Source organism: Neodiprion lecontei, chromosome 7 (genome assembly GCF_021901455.1).
Source record: "Neodiprion lecontei isolate iyNeoLeco1 chromosome 7, iyNeoLeco1.1, whole genome shotgun sequence".
Lineage (NCBI taxonomy): Eukaryota > Metazoa > Arthropoda > Insecta > Hymenoptera > Diprionidae > Neodiprion > Neodiprion lecontei.
Window position 1 is genome coordinate 18,173,218 of NC_060266.1, and position 18,240 is coordinate 18,191,457.

At 35.0% G+C, this 18,240-nt stretch overlaps 2 protein-coding genes across 16 annotated transcripts in view; one reads left to right on the forward strand and one right to left on the reverse strand.

Moving 5' to 3' along the window:
* The first annotated feature begins 123 nt into the window (after window positions 1-123).
* On the forward strand, window positions 124-5,102 carry LOC124295358 (jerky protein homolog-like). 6 transcript variants are annotated; one of them, XM_046745062.1, is made up of 5 exons: window positions 124-904; window positions 1,103-1,243; window positions 1,367-2,941; window positions 3,063-3,196; window positions 3,403-5,102. In XM_046745062.1, the coding sequence occupies exons 1-5, from the start codon at window positions 583-585 to the stop codon at window positions 3,493-3,495; spliced, it is 2,265 nt and encodes a 754-aa protein (XP_046601018.1). In that variant the 5' UTR covers window positions 124-582; the 3' UTR covers window positions 3,496-5,102. The 6 variants fall into 6 exon arrangements, with proteins under 6 accessions (XP_046601018.1, XP_046601016.1, XP_046601015.1 ...); XM_046745064.1 differs by having other exon boundaries at window positions 125-904; window positions 1,847-2,941; XM_046745063.1 differs by having other exon boundaries at window positions 125-589; window positions 649-904; window positions 1,103-2,941.
* LOC107218472 (spectrin beta chain, non-erythrocytic 1) overlaps window positions 3,964-18,240 on the reverse strand; it is an 80,142-nt gene continuing 65,865 nt past the window's right edge. For 7 of the 10 annotated variants that reach the window (XM_046745053.1, XM_046745052.1, XM_046745051.1 and 4 more), the window contains 16 exons: window positions 16,347-16,823; window positions 15,534-16,011; window positions 14,159-14,937; window positions 13,724-14,092; window positions 13,209-13,628; window positions 11,738-12,400; window positions 11,329-11,555; window positions 10,363-10,449; window positions 10,103-10,206; window positions 9,729-9,959; window positions 9,340-9,617; window positions 8,749-9,199; window positions 7,518-7,676; window positions 7,307-7,381; window positions 6,712-6,743; window positions 3,964-5,730 (listed from right to left, as the gene is read on the reverse strand). In XM_046745053.1, the coding sequence (XP_046601009.1) occupies window positions 5,491-5,730; window positions 6,712-6,743; window positions 7,307-7,381; window positions 7,518-7,676; window positions 8,749-9,199; window positions 9,340-9,617; window positions 9,729-9,959; window positions 10,103-10,206; window positions 10,363-10,449; window positions 11,329-11,555; window positions 11,738-12,400; window positions 13,209-13,628; window positions 13,724-14,092; window positions 14,159-14,937; window positions 15,534-16,011; window positions 16,347-16,823 (5,070 nt within the window). In that variant the 3' untranslated portion in view covers window positions 3,964-5,490. The remainder of the gene's footprint in view (window positions 5,731-6,711; window positions 6,744-7,306; window positions 7,382-7,517; window positions 7,677-8,748; window positions 9,200-9,339; window positions 9,618-9,728; window positions 9,960-10,102; window positions 10,207-10,362; window positions 10,450-11,328; window positions 11,556-11,737; window positions 12,401-13,208; window positions 13,629-13,723; window positions 14,093-14,158; window positions 14,938-15,533; window positions 16,012-16,346; window positions 16,824-18,240) is intronic. The other 3 variants (XM_046745050.1, XM_046745049.1, XM_046745048.1) reach the window with 2 other exon arrangements.

Below are 18,240 nucleotides of genomic sequence, written 5' to 3' on the forward strand. Positions count from 1 at the left end.
TAATTATATGGAGCTTATGCCTATTCACTTTTGGCAACCTATTGCCGCTTTCAAACATATTGCGAGTTTCGATTCTATACGAATATACGGAATGATTAGCTAACGGTCGAATGGTCGAACGCGCATGCGTTACAATTTTAGAGCAAAAACAGTTGTTTCGTTAAGTTGTTCAACCGTCACAACAAATTTTGACAGATGAGGCCGGTTGAGGTTGCATTGTACAGTAGAGACTTAGAGCGGAACTTATGACGGTTGTTCGTCTTGACAAAACAATTGCATTTACGCTAGAAATTTAAGGCATGCGCGTGAGATATTCGACCGTTAGCTAATCACTCTATATTACTGTACATACTTATATGAAATTGGTGTACATACATATATCTCTGCGTACACGCAAAGTCACATTGGATTCACCAAACGATTGGCGATCTTTCAAATGTCTAGTCAATGCGTTGATTTCATAACAATTGTTTATGGAGAAGATGGAAAAACAAATCGTTTACTGGATACTGTTTAAACTTTAATTTGAGTGCACCTATAATTTTTGCAATATACCGCAGCTAGAGACCGAATAATAAGAAAATGCAAGGTAATAATGAAAATGAGCTAAAAGTAAGAAAGCGAAAAAATCTGACTGTCCATGAAAAGTTGACAATTTTGAAAACACTAGACAACGATGTTGGATGTTCGACAACAACTATTGCACAAGAGTATGGTGTTGACCCAAGGACAATTAGAAATTGGAGACAGAATCGGCAAGAATTAGAAAAATTGAGCAACACCAGATCGATGAAAACAAAACGAGTTCGAAAATCTCGGTTTGAACAACTCGAAAAAGCTTTGTACACCTGGTTTCAGGAAATGCGATTTAGAGGAGCTCCTGTCAATGGCCCTGTTATCAGAGGTAAACACAATCTGTATATTTCAAATCATTTTCAAAAACCGCTACCTGTTTAACTTACCATTCTGCAAGTAAAACAAATTATATATATCTGTATATCCGGACATTTTATAGAAATATGCACACTTTGCGACAGCGATGCTCGTAATTAGAACTTTATTTCTTTTCATCCATTAAAATTAAGTCTAATTCATTGTCTAGCGAAAGCATTAGAACTGTCTAAGGAAATGGAAGATGGGACTATGGTAAACTTTGTAGCAAGTGAAGGATGGCTAAGCAAATGGAAATCTAGATTTGATATACAAAAACTTATTTGTGACAATAAAGCTGAAGATGAACCAGGTGATGAAATGTTTGTAGAAGAGTTTCCATTAATCATAAAAAAGGAAGAGCCTGGGACTAATATTGTTCAGGTTGACGAAACTGATTTATATTATCAAATGTTATCTGCATGTACTTCCATAGAGGACCAAGAACGTGAAGCTGTGTGCCTTCAGCAAACTGAAGACCACAATATCAAAGTTGCACCAGCAGAAACAATTGTTATGCAAAAATTTCCGATAATTGTAAAACAAGAAAAAGTTTCTGAGGGTGAAATTTCTACCAACGATGAAATTGATTTAAATCATAAAGCATTATCTTTGGAGAAAGAAAAAAATTTCCAAACTGTGGGTTCAAAACAAAGTAAAACTTCCACTAATATAGTTGAACCAACAGAAAGAATTTTTCTACCAGAAGTTTCTGAAATTTCCAAACACGAAAGTCGAAACAAAAACGAAATTTCAAATACCAATGAAACTGGTACAAATTGTACAACGTTATCACAGAAATCTCCCAAGGAGGAGAAAGATCCCATGGATACAAGTTTTATGCAAAATGAGAATCACAAACAAATACCAGCTTACACTAACATAGCTGAATCAAGAGAAAATTTTTTTCTTTCAGAAAATCCGTTAATAGAGAAAGTGGAGTGGGAAATTGCTAACACAAATAAAACACAACCTTCGAGAACTGTGGCAGAGAAAAATGATTCTGAAAACCTAGATCTTATTAGACGAAATGATAATCGAATCCGGGTAATAGGTTACAATCCTATCGAAACACCAACAGATAAAATTTTTATTCAAGAATATCCATTACACTGCAAGGATGAAGAGGTTGTAGCTAGTCAAATTTTTAATGCAACTGAAGCTGATTTGTATTATAAGATGCTCCCATCTCGTAATTTAACCGAAGAAAAAGATCGCGAAGCTATGGCACTTCATCAGAATAAAGACAGAGTTACAGTGATGACCTGCTACAACTCAAATGCATCGCTAAAACTCCCGTTAATCGTCATTGGAAGGTATCCTAAACCAAGGGCTTTGAAAAACATATCTAAATCCACGCTTCCAGTTTACTATACGGGTGAACCAAGCGCAATGATGACCATTAATATTTTTAAAATTTGGTTCAAGGAAGTATTTGTACCCCAGGTTACAACTTTTTTAAGAGAAAGCGGCCTTCCTTTAAAAGCAGAGCTTTTGGTTAACGATGCTACATCTGATTCTAAGAACGAAGTTATTTCGGTGAATGATATCAAAGCATATTATTTACCACATAATAAAACATCTGTCCACCTATCAGATCGTGGAACGACTGATAACTTGAAAAGACGTTACACATCACTGCTTCTGAGATCAATTTTATATGCCCAAGAAAATGGGTTTTCAGTTGGTACACATTTGAAGTCTGTAAACATTAGAGATGTTATATATTGGTTGAGCGACGCTTGGGATGAAGTCACTCCTAGTAAAGAGATCATTTCTGACAAAAATCCACAGTCCGACAATCAAATATGTGACATTAAGACAGAAACGACAACCTCAAATCAAGGCATAACTGATCAAGATCTTTTGAATCTTTTGCAACAAATTGATAGCTATAAAACTGCAAAAAAAGAAATTGTGCACGAATGGATTAAGAACAATGATAATGCGTTCGCACAAATGCCGACAAATGAAGAAATTATTAAAATGGTTGAGGAGAACGATGAACTGGGTGAATAAGTTTGCACTGTACTTTGTAAAAATATTTTCAATATTGTTTTTGTAAATTCATTTATAAACATAATTGTTAAAAATTTTTAACTATGCAATACCGGTTTCTTATTGTTTTTCAGAAGACGATGATGCCAATTTAGATGAGACTGTGAATGTGAAACCAGAAGATGTAGTAACTGCAGCTAATACAATACTTGCATTCTTTGAGAGACATAGTTTTTTGACAAGGGCAGAATTAGCCACGATAAGAAAGGTCAAACGAATTGCCATGCAAATAAGAATTTCTCAACAAGTTTCAAAGAGTTAATAATATGTAATATTCCATTTACGTACACATTCATGTACAATACAAGTTAACAATAAATCTGGAAAAGTCTGTTTTTTTTTTTTTTTTTTATTTGAGATTAAGTATTTTATCCTAAAAACATAAGTATTTTATATTCACAACTGTTGTTACAGCCCGCAATGATGTTGGCGTACTTTTGGGGACGAGTTACAAAAAAATTTCGTAACTTTTCACTTTCTCGAATTTTAGTCTCCTACAGCCTATAGCCAGGAAACTGATTAAGAAAACACAGCACAAGGACTTTCGTTGGACAAGACAAGAGTTTAGGAACATAATAGTTTTACTAAACATTCACCACAAATTGAGCAAACAAAATTGTATCAGTACATCAGGGATATATCTACTGAGGACCAAGCAATGATATTTCAACAAGTTTTTTTCACACTCATTCAGAATTCGGTTGCAGAATTAACCTTTCAATCACGCTGCAGCTACGCTGTGTCAATAAATTAGTCACGTAACCGAGTATCACATTGTTCGGTCCCAATGTTTTCTGTTTTGAATGTGATGGACAATTTGCAATAACAGATTCGCGCAAAGCATTGAAGACCTACGTAATCTACGGTACAGATAGACAAGTCAAAAAGTAATCTATTTTTGATGGATGGTATTTATTTAATCGAAGATGAAAATATCTTGAGATTGTAGAATGAACGGTTGCTATGTAATATGTGTATATTACTTCAAGTTTCTAAATATTTTTATTGTATTTTATTACATTTTGATCTTGTTTCTACATACCTACATCATACACACTAGTACTGCCTGGATGTAAAATATTACTCATATAATATAATAATGTATTTTCTGTATACATAGCGTTAATATACTTTACAAATTTAAATTAACTGGAGCAACTGATATAATATATGTTCAATATAATGTAAACTCTGAAAGTATAATATAAATGCAATATTATTCTTCAAGAGAAGAAAACCAAAAATCGAAAAGAAAAAAAAAATGTTATGTTTATTATTTAATACAGTGTATAAACATTGGCCCCAAAAATACAATTCGGTGTTCTCAAATACATATTTAACAGTTTTGGCATATATTATGACATCTATATTTCATGTATATTATTTATATACACACTATAATATAAAAATGCAGAGGATGGATTGTTCGCCTGCGATTTCGAGTCCGTTCGTGTTGGGCGTTGCTATTTAAACGTGTCCGTACAATCAAGTCGTTCCTGATAAAATTTAAATAGGACTCAAACAAGAGGAATCATAAGATATTGTGAACTCAACGCCTCCAGTTACTTCCCCGTCGAAAGTAGCAAATTAATAATTTTCTGTACTAACAATAAATGTTATGGAGTTTTTAACAAATAACTGATAGAATTAATCAGGAAATGTGGCAATATGTACAAGGCCCACGAACGTACGTGGAACGAGTCTTTTACTACATATTATATTATATTGTGTATATATATGCATAAATTGTATATTTTATTGTGTACACATATAAACTTCACAATGATTATCATGAAGACTTATCGTTGACAAACATGTCTTCAAATTCTGTAAATTCGATTGATTATACTCATTATTTACTCCTTTGCTCGATATCAAGTCAGGTACGTTTCAAAACACACCATAAGGATTATTGATTATGACCCTTGAGACAAGATATTGAAATCAACCTCTATTCATACGAAGTTTTGTTTTCAGTTTTGTAATGTAATACATAACTCGACGTTGATGCAACACGTTTTATTTCAAAGTTGATAGGGTATTTAAATCATTATAAACAAATTTCTATATCGCAATGAGAGTTCCTCAATAGCTACTATAATATTGAATTTTCATCGGTATCTCAAAAAATTTAATCTCCGTGTTGAAGAATAACGCCTGATATTCTCATTTCTAAGAAGCATTAAATACTCTCTTCATCTTTCTCTATATAGCCGTTCATCTTCTCTCACAAAATAATAGATGAACAATAATATGTGAATCAAGGAAGAACATTTAAAAAAAAAGTGCGTTCTACAAATTGGCGAGAGAATAATGAAAAACGGTTCATGATATTTATAATATTGATGTATATAACTTACTGTTGGAAATGATGAATGAATTTGTTTTGTTCACGTTTAAATAATCTTTCGAATAACTCATGTTCATTTATTAATTTCTGATTTTTCTTCATTCTCATTGGCTTGTTTTATTTTATTTTTTTCGCTTATCTCCGTCAAATCGCTACGATTGTGATGGCTTCTTTCTTCTGCCGAATAAGTTACTCAGTACAGAACTGCGCTTGCTATCTCTATCCTTACGACTTCCTGTACTCTGTTCACTCTCCGATCCACTTTCCGACGCTCTTCTACTGTCGACGACAGATAAACCCTGTGCACCTTGACCTCCAGCTGGTGGCGGTGCTACATAAGGAGGTAGCGAAGCTGGTCTTCCGGTAAAAGAATTGACCGTTTGTTGACTTCCCTATAGATAAGAAAATTGTTCAATTAGGGTGTTGAAAATATGCAATCATGGAAAAACTTTCGAAGACTAACGATTGAGGGGGTATACAATAGTAGACGCCTGAGAAAGTGGGTAAATTTTGTGCAGTCATATGATGACAACCAGTAATTCAATTCTATTGGGGTTTGTTTTATTGATAAGTAGTAGTAGATCGAATTTCATGCACATATTTTAGAATCAATCAATAGGAAGCATTGTTACTGAAAATAACACCAACTATTTTGTTCCGTGACATGTCTTGTGGTAGTCACAATATCTCAAAAACCGTCCAAAGGATTTACTTCAAATTTGGAAACAAAATTCCTAGGTAGTTTATCTTTTGCCAGGATCCCACTTTTTTTTTGGTAATCACACAAAAGTCGTACATTTTTTACGAATAATTGAATTTGAACCTCAATCTGTCGCTGTTTAGTTAAAAATCAAAAAATTGGATTGTGGCAGAGAATAAAGTATCCAAAAATTCATTCTTAAAATTTGAAGAAAATCGGTTGTGCGGTTTTGATATATCATGGGCACTTCAAAACATGTCACGCAGCGAAATAGTCGACGTTATCGTACATAACAATGCCCCCCATTGATCGAATCTGATAAAAAATGGAAGAAAAATGTCAATAAAACTTGACATACATACTTTTGAATAAAACAAATCCCAATCGTAGTGAATAATTAGTTGTCGAGACATTAAATGATCAAAATTCAACCATTTTCGAACCTTCCATGGTGTTGTACCTATTCAATCACTCATACAGTGATAGTTATAAAGTTGGAAAGACACTCCAGATCTTATAATTATTTGACATCGAACAATCTAATTGAAAGATCTATGTAATACAAATTGCCGAAAGAAAAGCTTGGGACATATATTTACATATGAATACGTAGCGAAAAACAATCCAACACTTTTCTTTGGGTAAATGTATGTGTATAAAAATAAAATCTTACCTGTCTTGCGTGTATTGGTACATTTCCATAAGCTGAAACATAAATTTTAACAAAAAATTAGATAATCAAAGGCATTGCGAATTATGTCATCACAATGTCAAACACTCTTTTCAAACTCATGCGTGATTTGATTGTAGGATTTATGATGCTATTTACAAAAATCGGAATGATTGTATGTACAAATGGAGTGAGATAAATAATGGCAAAAAGTGAACTGGAAAAATGTATCCATCCCATACTGAAATTATAACGAAACTAAAATTTTAGGCCTGAAATATAGGAGAAAATGAGGAAGGGGTCTGCTTTGTAGGTTTTATGTGCCGATCTAAGATGTAAGACACGAAATTTGATTATTCACATATTTAAAAATGATAAAATCGTATTGATTATAGTACCAGTATGGTAATCCTTGTAACTGAATATTTCGGGGAATATCTTATTTGGAACAAAATTGTTCGTTGTGAATAACAGAAGGTATAGGTAAACATGCGCTGTTGAAATATATAGGGAAACAAATTTAGGTACAACGAAGAAAGACGCAGGCAAGGTATAGAAAATGCTTTTTTTTTTGCATTCTCATTCGTGCTTGACTGACCGGGATCATTTTGGTTGTTCCACTTGCCCATTCTTGTCGGCGGAGGGGCTGTCGATGGCAGGGGAGGTGCTACTTCTAGATTAAATTTGAAAAATTATTTTACGGAAATGATACAACACACTTTTAAGTAACATATTGAACTAGGGTACTCTGTAGCTTTAAAAAATGTCTATTAATTCCCTAAAAAATTTAATTATTCACGTGTTTTTACCTTGCTGTTGTTGTTGCTGTTGCTGCATGGTAACATCTATACTGCTTTGCCTTCTCCAACCGTCATTCGACGGATGCTGACTCGATCCGTTATGATTTGAATTCGTATTTCGAGGTTGATATGACTGTGGTCTACCTTGCTGCACGTACGGCTCAAAGTCTAGTTGAAGAAACACATGAAAATTGAGGTAATATTTGTTGGTGCATACAATTTAAGATAGCAAACTATAAAGAATATTAAGGGGACCAACTGTTTGTATAATTAATGAGGTGATGACCTTAATTGTTATGTAGAAGTAGGAGTCTCGAATTTCGAACTAAAAGGTTGAAATTAATTCTCTACAATCAATTCATTTTTCAGTTTCAAGAAGTTATTCAATGCGTTCAGTTCTCAATATGGGGGTTTTCTTTTTCCTATGAATAATTTAAACATATCTAGTATCAATGAAGTTCGGGAAAATGCGCGATTCTGAATTTTTTTCTTATTTCCCCCGTTAATACGGCTTTAAAGGAAATATTGCTATTGGCATGTACTACATCTGTATGTCTACAAAAGTATATACGTATATATAGTATATAAATTAAATTTAGATTTTTGTTAATTTAATGAGAAATTTTTAATTTTGCCAATATTCGCATACCAAAACTAATTCATACTTTTCAGTTTATCATACTCCTGAATTGAAACAATAACTACGTTCGATTTCTTTTTATGAAAATACATATACCATGATGCATTTTCTTGAAAACTAAGAATGTTCAATGTTCATTGAAATGCTAAGTATTTAAGATTACAGGGGAAAATAAATAAGTTTTGAAAAAGATTGGATATTTGAACTTACAATAAAGATACCTATTAGGCGTTATAGCTCAACAAGTTTGTATGAAAAAAGTGAGTTTGCTCAGCTAGTTAAAATTTACCTTTAAAAAAAAAATCAATATTTTTGCTATAAAAATGGGCAAACGTCAGAGAATTTGTTATGCCATTGATGCTGGACATCCTAACTGTCATTTGTGTCCTCCTTTTAGTCATCGAACGCGATTGAATACAATGTACATTTTTGGACAGATCATTCACACGTTCAACATATGAATCTCCAAAATCAATTCTTTGGTCAATTTTAAAAAACTATTCAACACATAATATTTTTAAACATATCAAATAAAATTCATTGTCAGTTTTGTGGATGAGTTTCTTCGAAACATTTGAATAATGTGCAATTTGTGTTTACCGTTGCGCCTCATTTGAACTGGGTTATCGATACTCGGTGATCGCATAGGTATTGGAGGAGGAGCACCCCTCGGTGGAATTGGTGGTTTATCAACTGAATGTGGACTGTACTGTTCCCTCTGACTGGCAGCTTGTTCATGTTGTATCAGTTGATGTTGCTGGGCAAGTAGTTGTTGTCTATGCATTTGTAAGAATTCCGTTTGAGTCTTTGGGGTATCAGAGGCTTTTTGCATCATTATAAAATCTGGTCCCCGTGGGTCGTGATACTGATTCTGTCTATGCATCTGTAGGAATTCAGTTTGAATATTTGCCGGTGATTGTTGATGCGACAAGTCTCGCTTGATGACAGAATTTTTACGCTCAAGTTCAGGAGTCGATGCTCTACTGCTACCAGTTGACGCATTGTCGTCAGCGTTCTCTGGTGTTGATTGTTGTAATCGATCCAAGCCCTCCTGCAATTGAATAAAAGTATCGTGAAACGTTTTTCATTCTGAAATTGATTGTCGATGCAGTGTCGACAATCAGATTGATAAGAATAACACTCAAAGGTTCAGCTTGAAATAAGTTACGAATTCCCTTTTGCAGTACAAACCTTTTGGGACTCGTCATAGCTTAACAATTGTAAGCTTGGAGGTAGTTTAGCATGGAATGAAATTTTGTTAACCCATTCTTCTAGATCCTGCGCGTTTGGTGCTAGGAACAAAAACTCTGAACCATCAGAACACTTTAGCCTGAAGACGTTTTTCTTCTTAGTATAATCATCGGCTCTTTCGCAAGTGGCGTTGAAAATTGTGATCGGTGCCGTAGCCGCTTTGCTGGCTGAAAAGTCTTCGGTATCTTTGAAGAAGCATAGCAGTTGACCGCAAAGTACTGAAAAATATTTAAAAAAATAAAGTTATACTACTGTTAGTGGTTCCAATTAATATCTACATTTATTCAACAAATGTTCTTAATCAAGGAACGATGTAAATCAATTATTACCTGTATAATACTGCTTCCAAGAGCGTACAGCTGCCTTTTTACCAGCACTCTGTAGCTCGTGTTTCCTTTCGAGGAGACCTTGTTTTTCAACCGGTGGTAAAGTGTCCAGGTTTTCCATTCGCTGGTGTTTTCTAAAGCTTTGAGTTCGTCTCCTGGTTGTAAAGCTTGGAGTTCTTTTAGGTTTTTTTGTATCTACTTTCATGCTCTCAGCACGCTTGACGTCAGTGTTACCTATAATACAAATAAAAATGAATGTAAAATTATTTATTTAAGGCACAGAAAAAAGGAGACAATGATCTTGCTTCTTCCACCGATGATGGGTGTGATACGTTTTTAATCCAACGATAAATATATATTTCCAAAAAGTTACTCACTCCTTCTAAGTCTGTCGCCGAACATGTGCGATATGCTGTGAGATTTTTGGACAGTCGCATTCTCCGGAGGCTCTACCATGGTTGTACTTTTTAGAGGTGGTAGCCTGAAATTTTGGGAAATAGTATGAGGTTTGCTTGTGCTAGACGCTTTTGTAGGAATTTTTTTTGAGTTACTGTTTGAAACAGATAAATATAAACATAAAAGCAAACCCAATATAGTGCTGTATGTATGAAATGTTATGTAGGTGTAAATACATTACCTGGGCTTAAAGAAACTGCTTTCAATCTGACGCAATCTGTCCGATGACGGCTCAGGTTTGACATCTTTAAATTCTGGCTCTCCAGAACTGAACATGCATTGGCCAAGCAAATACCCCAAAAAATATCAGTGCATATACCGAGCAATCTCGTTAATTCTTTACCACGAATAACAACTTGGAATACACGTGGAGAAACGATTAAAGTATTATTTCTGGATTGAATTCATCACAAATCAAATGCATATTATTCTGGTTCTGTGAATATATTGACTCGATAGAAATGAAATAAAGTTTCTTTTTTCAACGCTGTATTGTTCATCAGCATCCCTCCAGGCGCACTGATTTTTCAACTTGTGTAGTTTGCGTGAAAATTTGATTGAAAGTGATATTATTGACAAAATATGCAAATAACATCTGCTAAAAGGGGTGATGAAAATAATTGAATTTGTATGACACTTTAATTTTGGATACAGTTAATGGAAAATCTCGTCAATTCAACTTATAAGCACTTGTATCAATCTTTATTGTTTCGAGTCGACTGGCAAAACTTTAAACGTATTACTCCAATATTTCACTGTTGTATATTTCGTTATTGTTATTCGAAGTTCATTGTTATTCATGAGCGTGATCCATATTCAAAGTAATAAGATTAGAATCTAAACTTTTTTTGCCTTAAGCCTCTCATTTTAATGACCATGCATGGGAATTGGCAATTAAAGGATGTGTGCATTTTGTGCATTTTAATTATTAAAAGAAAGGACGCATATCATTATTATAAACAAGAGCGTGAGGTTATGAACGGGGAAAAAAATCTTAAAACTAATCCATTGTGCATGTAAAATATGCCAAGAGTGATGTTCAAACGAATTAACAATAGTCATGCATTGTTAATATTATTTGAAATTGCAAGCAATTGGATAATGCCAAAAGTAAAAAAAAACCCACAAAGTACCAAAGTATATCTACCTGTTTATAGACTCGTGTTGCTCGGAATTTCCATTCAATTCTTGATGTGCTACACGGTGAGGACTGTCTAACAAACGTCTGCGTTCTTCCTCTCGTTTACGTTCCTCTGTAATCCTCTGTACCTCTTTGCGTTTCCTCTCTTCAATTCGAGCCTTTTCTATTCTCTCTTTCTCAGCATGTCTCGCTGCAAGTTCAGCCTCCTGTTGTTTTTGGAATGCCTGTTCAAGCTGACAACAAAAGAAGATCGTTTATCAACAAGCATTCTAGTCGTTACACTTATCATTTTCCTGCATTAAAATTTTTATTTTATACCTATGAACGAGTAGATTTGTTTCCAGAAAAAAAGCAGCACAGCCATCAAGTGTTTTTCATAATTATCAGATGTTTTCATAATACCCAAAAAACTCACCATCGTAATCCTCCTCAGCGCGCTGAACTTTTCCTCCTGGGCTTCGATTGTCTTTTCGAAATCTTCGTGTTTTCTTATCAAATCTTCAACTTGTGGAATGGTCTCTCCCAATTTACCATCGTGCAGCATAGGCTCCCTGCTCACTATCCAGTTCTCAAGCATTTCAGCTTCTCTCTTAAACAATTGCGTATCTAAATTCTGTTCGTATATACGCTTTCTCTGCTCCCAGGTATCATTGAGTAATTGCTTCCTCTGCTCGAGAACAGATATTTTATCCTCAATCTCTTTGGCTAAGAAATGTCCCTGCTGAATCAGGCCTTTCCCGGTTTTAGAAAATTTGGTAAACGCATCTCGTCGCGTGTCAATCTCAGCTTTGTACTCGTTGTGTCTTGAAATCAGGGATTCAGCTCCAGGCACATCCCTTGCAAGCTCAGGCGCCGTCACTTTAGCAACCATTTCATTTATCCATGCCATCAAGTCTCTGTACTCATCAAAGTAGGCTTGCAGCTGTTCAGCTTGAGCGAGCTTTCCTCTGCGTTGGGCAGCCTTTTCTAACAGGTCATTCCACGACTCTTCCGCTTCCTCATGCTTCACCGCTATATGTTCACGAGCGTCTGGAAACAGTTCCGCCAATCTCGAAGCTTCTGCCATCACAGATTCGACCTGAAATGAGAATTGATGAATGACAGTAATTTTCATTGTAGTAAATATAGATAAAAACTAAAGAGTGACGAACAACAGAGCTTTTTTACATCAGCTTTTTCGAATTCTAACCTTTTGGGATATACGCGACCAGCTTAAGGTATTTTTAATGCTCAATACCTAAGTTTAATTAATTGGATGTTTGAGTAGGAAAAACTGGGGCAAATTGTTGTACGAGATAAATTCCAAAATAATGAACAATATCGAGAAATAAAGAGATACATATGAAAAGAATTTTGAATAATCGGGTAAAATGTTGTGAAATAAATTACCTATACCTAAATAAGCAACAGTGAATTACAGTAAATTGAGAATGAAAAATCACATGCCAAATTCTATGGAAATTCGTGGAAAATTCCAGGAATTACAAATTTTTTTCTTAAAATTTGAGCTACTATCATTTTATAAGGGAAAATGGGGAGATATACAAATAAAAATTGATTCATCTCTTCATCGAATAGAAATTTCTTCTCAAATTTCTGTTGAATTGAATTGTCCGTTTATTCAGAATTTGAGGTATGCATGACTGGAAATATAAATTTCAAAAGCTTTTTGACAAGTGTACAGAACATTTGATGCATCACTAAAATTTCATTCAAATTTTATGCAAATCGATGAAGCCGTTTTCCCTCAATTGATTATGCAACACGTTGTCGAAGAAAATATTTTTTTGATGCAACGTTTGTCGCGATAAATAATACTGTAGGTCGTGCGCTTTATGATCTCGCATAACAACATATTATTACCAAATTAAAAACTTTGCCATTACCTGTTCTTTGACTGCAGCTAAATCTGTTTCGAAACCTTGATGTTTTCTGACTAACGCCTGAATGGTTTCCAAATCATGTCCGTATCCATCTGAACTTAAACTGGCCTCTTTTTCTTGTATCCAAGAAATAGTTTCGTCAGCAGTTCTGTCGAACATGTGAACTTGTTTCGCTCCTGCCAACGCCTCTTGCCTGGCATGCGCCAGCTCCTTAAGATCGTCCCATTGCTGTTTGATTTCATCAATTTTAGCATGAATTTTACCAGCTTCCGGATTGTCCTCGTCCAGCAAGTTGCGACCTTCATCTATCACCGATGACACTCGGCCTTCACTCGTTCCTAGGCCACCCAAAAAGTTGTCAAAAATTTGAATAAGCAATTCAACATGCTCAACATCGCGTCCGTAATCCTCAGATGCGGCTACCTGAATTATCAAAGCAAAGAGTAAATTTAATGATATGCACACTTGAAACATACATCACAGTGCTGGAAATACTGGGTGGCGGAAAGAAAAATTACTGTTGTTTGATCCCCGATCCACTCGATGACTTCGTCTGCTTCCCTAATGAACTTGTACAACTTTTCGCTCTCCAGAAGCCGCTGTGCTCTAAGTTCACTCAGCTTCTGTAACTCGTCAAATTTAGCTTCGATCTCCGTTTGTTTCTGGGCTATGTTTTTACTGTCAAAATGATGTCTGTCGGTCAACCCTTTAGAAAGCTTTTGCAAGTTGTCAATCGTGTTTTTGAAACTCAGTAAATCACGGTCAATTCCTTCAAGTTTTTTTAACAACGTTTGAACGGAATCCTCATCTTTTCCATAATCTGGTGATGCCAGTTGTGGGCGTTTTTCTTTTATCCATTGTTCAGCTTCCGCCGCTTCGGCATAGAACTGTAAGAAAAAACATTTGTTTTATTTATCCTTCAACGTTTACCGTACCAATAATTCACTATTTACCATTTGTGACTCAACAGCGTCGAGCAATCTGAGTTTTCTGACACTAGCCAGATCCCTCAAGTGAGCCAACTTCTCTTGCAGTTCTAGCGATAATTTTTCAATCTTCTCAGAGGCAAAATGTCCGCTCCTGATCATAACGGCACCTCGACTAACCAATGAGGAAACTACAGGGTCTCTCGAAATCAACTCTGCTTCTAAAGTCTGATGTTTTTTCTGGAGTCTTTGGACAGTGGACAGTGAGTTGCCTAAATCGGTGCTCGAAGCTAGTGGTTCTTTCTCACTTAACCAGTGTAGTTCGTCCTCCACATCTCTCGCAAACTGATGCAAGAGCCTAGCGTCTTCAAGATTATCCCTTCGTATTTGAATAGGTTCTTGGAGACTGTAATATCTGTTAATAGCAGCCAAAGCTCTGTCCTGAATTTCGTCTGACATGAAGTGATTTGACTTTTGGAAACTAGATGCAGTTTCTTTGATCGATTCGCATGCTTCGTTATGTCCCAACACATCATTTTCCAAATTTGTATGCCTTTTAAGCAAATTGGCTACGCTGGATAAGTCCTTTCCGTGATCCTCTGACTGAAGCTGAGTTTCAATGTCATCTATCCATGTTTCAAACTCGTCTAATGTACGACCGAATAGCAGCGCTTGATAAGCGTCGTTCAAACGATTTTTCTTCAATTCGCTGGTTTCTTGCAATAGTCTCCATTCCGCTTCTAACTCTTCTACACGTTCACGTATCTCTTTTGAAGCATAGTGATTTTCTTCCATGAGCACCTCACCTGTTGCAATTGTAATCAATTTCATTAATATCCAATATATTCTAAAAAATTTAATTTTTAAGGGGGAGAAGACTGCTGAAAGAGTGGATGAATTTTGGAAATTTATACCTCAAAAGGTAATTACTCAATTAGATTTGGATCTGTTTCGTCAAAATTATGTAGATTGAGTTTCATTTGGATATTTTTTCAACCACAATGAATAAATGCGAAGCATGTTTATTGACAATAAAGTCAACCAATTGGCGACTGTCCTAAGTAGAAATTCGATTTTGCGTCCAAAATTTAAAACTTTTTCATTCAAGTAACAAATAAAATATCGTAATTGTGAAATAAGTTCAGAAATCTACTCGTGCGTCAATTCCCTTTAAACAAAAATATTTTCTAAGCAAACGTGATTTCGATTAATATGTTAACTGAAAATATATGTTAACGGATAATCAATGTAAGATCACAGATTTTACGCATCGGAATTTAGTTTCTCCAACTTTTCAGAATGCATTCTCAATACTGATGAAGAAAATTATGGAATTCAATATGTGAAGTCTCCTTGTATGGCCAAATAGATAAAAGTATCGCAAACAAGAAAGAAGTCGTACCTTCTCCAACAACGGCACCAACTCTTCCACGATTGGCTGTTAATTCACTATCAAAAGCTGCATGTTTTTGAATTTTGCTTTGAAGATTGCTGGAATCTCGATAATTTTCGTCATTAGCAACTTGTTGCTTTTGATGCAGCCACCCTTCAACTTCGTATAAGTTTCTCAAGAATTGCTGAAGCTGATAACTTTCAAACAACTTCTTTCTTCTTGCTGCTGCGCTGTTCTTCAATTTGTCTCGTCTCGCACAGACAGCTCTCAGCCTTTGCTTAATAACTTCCTCATCTGAGTGTTGCTCCTCCAAAATTTCAGCAGCAAATCGTTCAAGTTCTTCTATCCTGACCAACTGTGATCCCAGCATTTTCTCAAATTCTTCATGCTTACGGACCAAGGTTTCTACCCCGGATAATGATTCACCTAGATCATCGTTGTTCAGGAACGCTTCCTTTGTAGCTAACCAACTGTCTGCCTGATCAGCCTGTAATTGAATTTCAATTTTCAACATCATATTACAACAGTAGTTTAAATATAATCACGAGATTCTGGGAGAAAATTAGCTTCCATTTGCTGCCATGTGCATTGAATTGATTGGCTCTTTGATTTTTTCTACCAATGTAATTTAGCTTAACAATAATATAAACAGAAGCTGTGGTGACTAATTGATATTACATGTACCAGGCAGCTATAAACCTATTGTTTTAAATGTTCAATTGTTGAATGATCTATCAAATACATGTACATTATATTAAAAAATTTCACTATCGACGATGAAAAGAAGGATACAAATAACAAAAGATATAAATTTATTTTTACTTGTTCTTTGAACAATTGTAATTGATGCGCCTGTGTGAGTCGCATTCTCCGGCTGTCCCAGGCATCAGCCAATCCTTGTCTTAAGTCTTCAAGGTATTCTAAATTGGGTTTGACGTCCTCGGTAACAGACAGAAGCCGCAGGCCATGTTCTTTGAGAGCTTTGAACGTTTCCTGCCTTCCGTCGATTTCGGCTTTTCTTTCTTGATGTAGTTCGAGCAATGCCTCAGCCTCGGAAATAGTAGTTGGAGCTTCAGAATCGTTCATACGCTTAATTGTATCAGCAACCCAAACTTCTAGCTCGTGTAAATCAGCCTGGAATTTGTGCAGTGTATACGCCTCCTTCAAGGCCTCGCGACGTCTTTGCGTCAACTTCTGCAGTGAATCCCAATTTGATTGAAGATCATGCAAAGTAGCGTTTATGGCTACAGCATTTTCCGGATATCTGTGAGACAGTTGTGTTGCTTCTGCTTTGTGACCCTGTTATCAAATAATAAATAGAGTCATGATCATATTAACGAAGAATTTCATTCACGTGTAACCAATATCACTTCTTCTAACTCTATTGTGAAAGTGGTAGACAACAATTTAGAGAAAAGAACCTGCTTGTGAAATATTTTTCGTTCTTATGTATTCACAGAAGTTTGCTAGAGGCGTTTAACACTAATTATTTCAGGTCTTGTCTTCAGTTATAGAAACAGGAAATGTTTATGTGACATTCTACATTAGAGTAAAAAAAAAAAACAATTTGAAGAATTCAAGTTATTTGGTTTTGATGAAAATATAACAGGTAAGATCCATGTCTGAATTACAAAAAAAGCACACACACAACAATGTATTTCGTGTGCAGGAGGATTTTTCCTATAAATCGTGATATTAGTGTACATTACTGATCAAATTGTAATATATGAAATTTAATAACTGTAATAACTGAAATAATAATAACTGTAATAAGTGAAAAATTTGAAATCAGAAAAGTTCATATCTTTGGCAAATTTGTTAATTAAATGCTCAAATCACTGTACAATGTATTCTTTTCAAAGTGCACGTATTCTTTATAATTGACCACCGCACAGGTGAATGTCATAGTCTCGTTGGTCACATCGAATAGTGACTATAAACGTGAAAATAAAGCTGGCCAACAATCTAACAAACTGATTAAATAAGATACACAAATAATTTTGTAACTAAATTATATATATAATTCAGGTTATACTGAAATGGAATTGTAGATTTATTCACATTTAGTCTTTGAGGAGTAGTGATGTTCAAAGTTTAGACAGAGCAGACTAACTGACTGGAATAGTTGCTAAAAATAGATAGGGCAGGGCCTGTGGGAAATTAATTATTACAGAAAGTGTTTATTTGCCCTTCATATGTGGCTGGGTTTTCTCTGTGGTGCTGAATTTCACAAAAATTGAAATCCGAACAATATTTCATGAGAAACATTTTGTTTTCAACATGAACCAAGTTCGTGCATGGATAAAAAATTAGACTTGCTGATCGATAGAAGGACCAGAATATCGCATTTTCGTAGGCGCGAAAATCTCGTTCGTAGAATTTATAAATGTGGAAAGTTCAATTACAGAAAATTGAAAACATAGTCAATGAAAATATAGAACGACAAAGTATAGAAAGGTCAAAACAAGGAACAGCAAAATCGAGAATCTATATACGAATCTATATTATTGAGAGGAATTCTAACGATTCTACATTTTGGCATTCTATATTCTGACCTTTCTAATCTTTTACCTTTCCATACTCCGAATTCCAACATTTTTAAATTCTATATGATAAATTTTCGCTTTTTTAAAAATTCGATATTATCGCCCTTCAATTTTTTGACCTTTCTATATTTTTACCCTCACCCCTAAGTTACTTGTGAAAATATTAATTT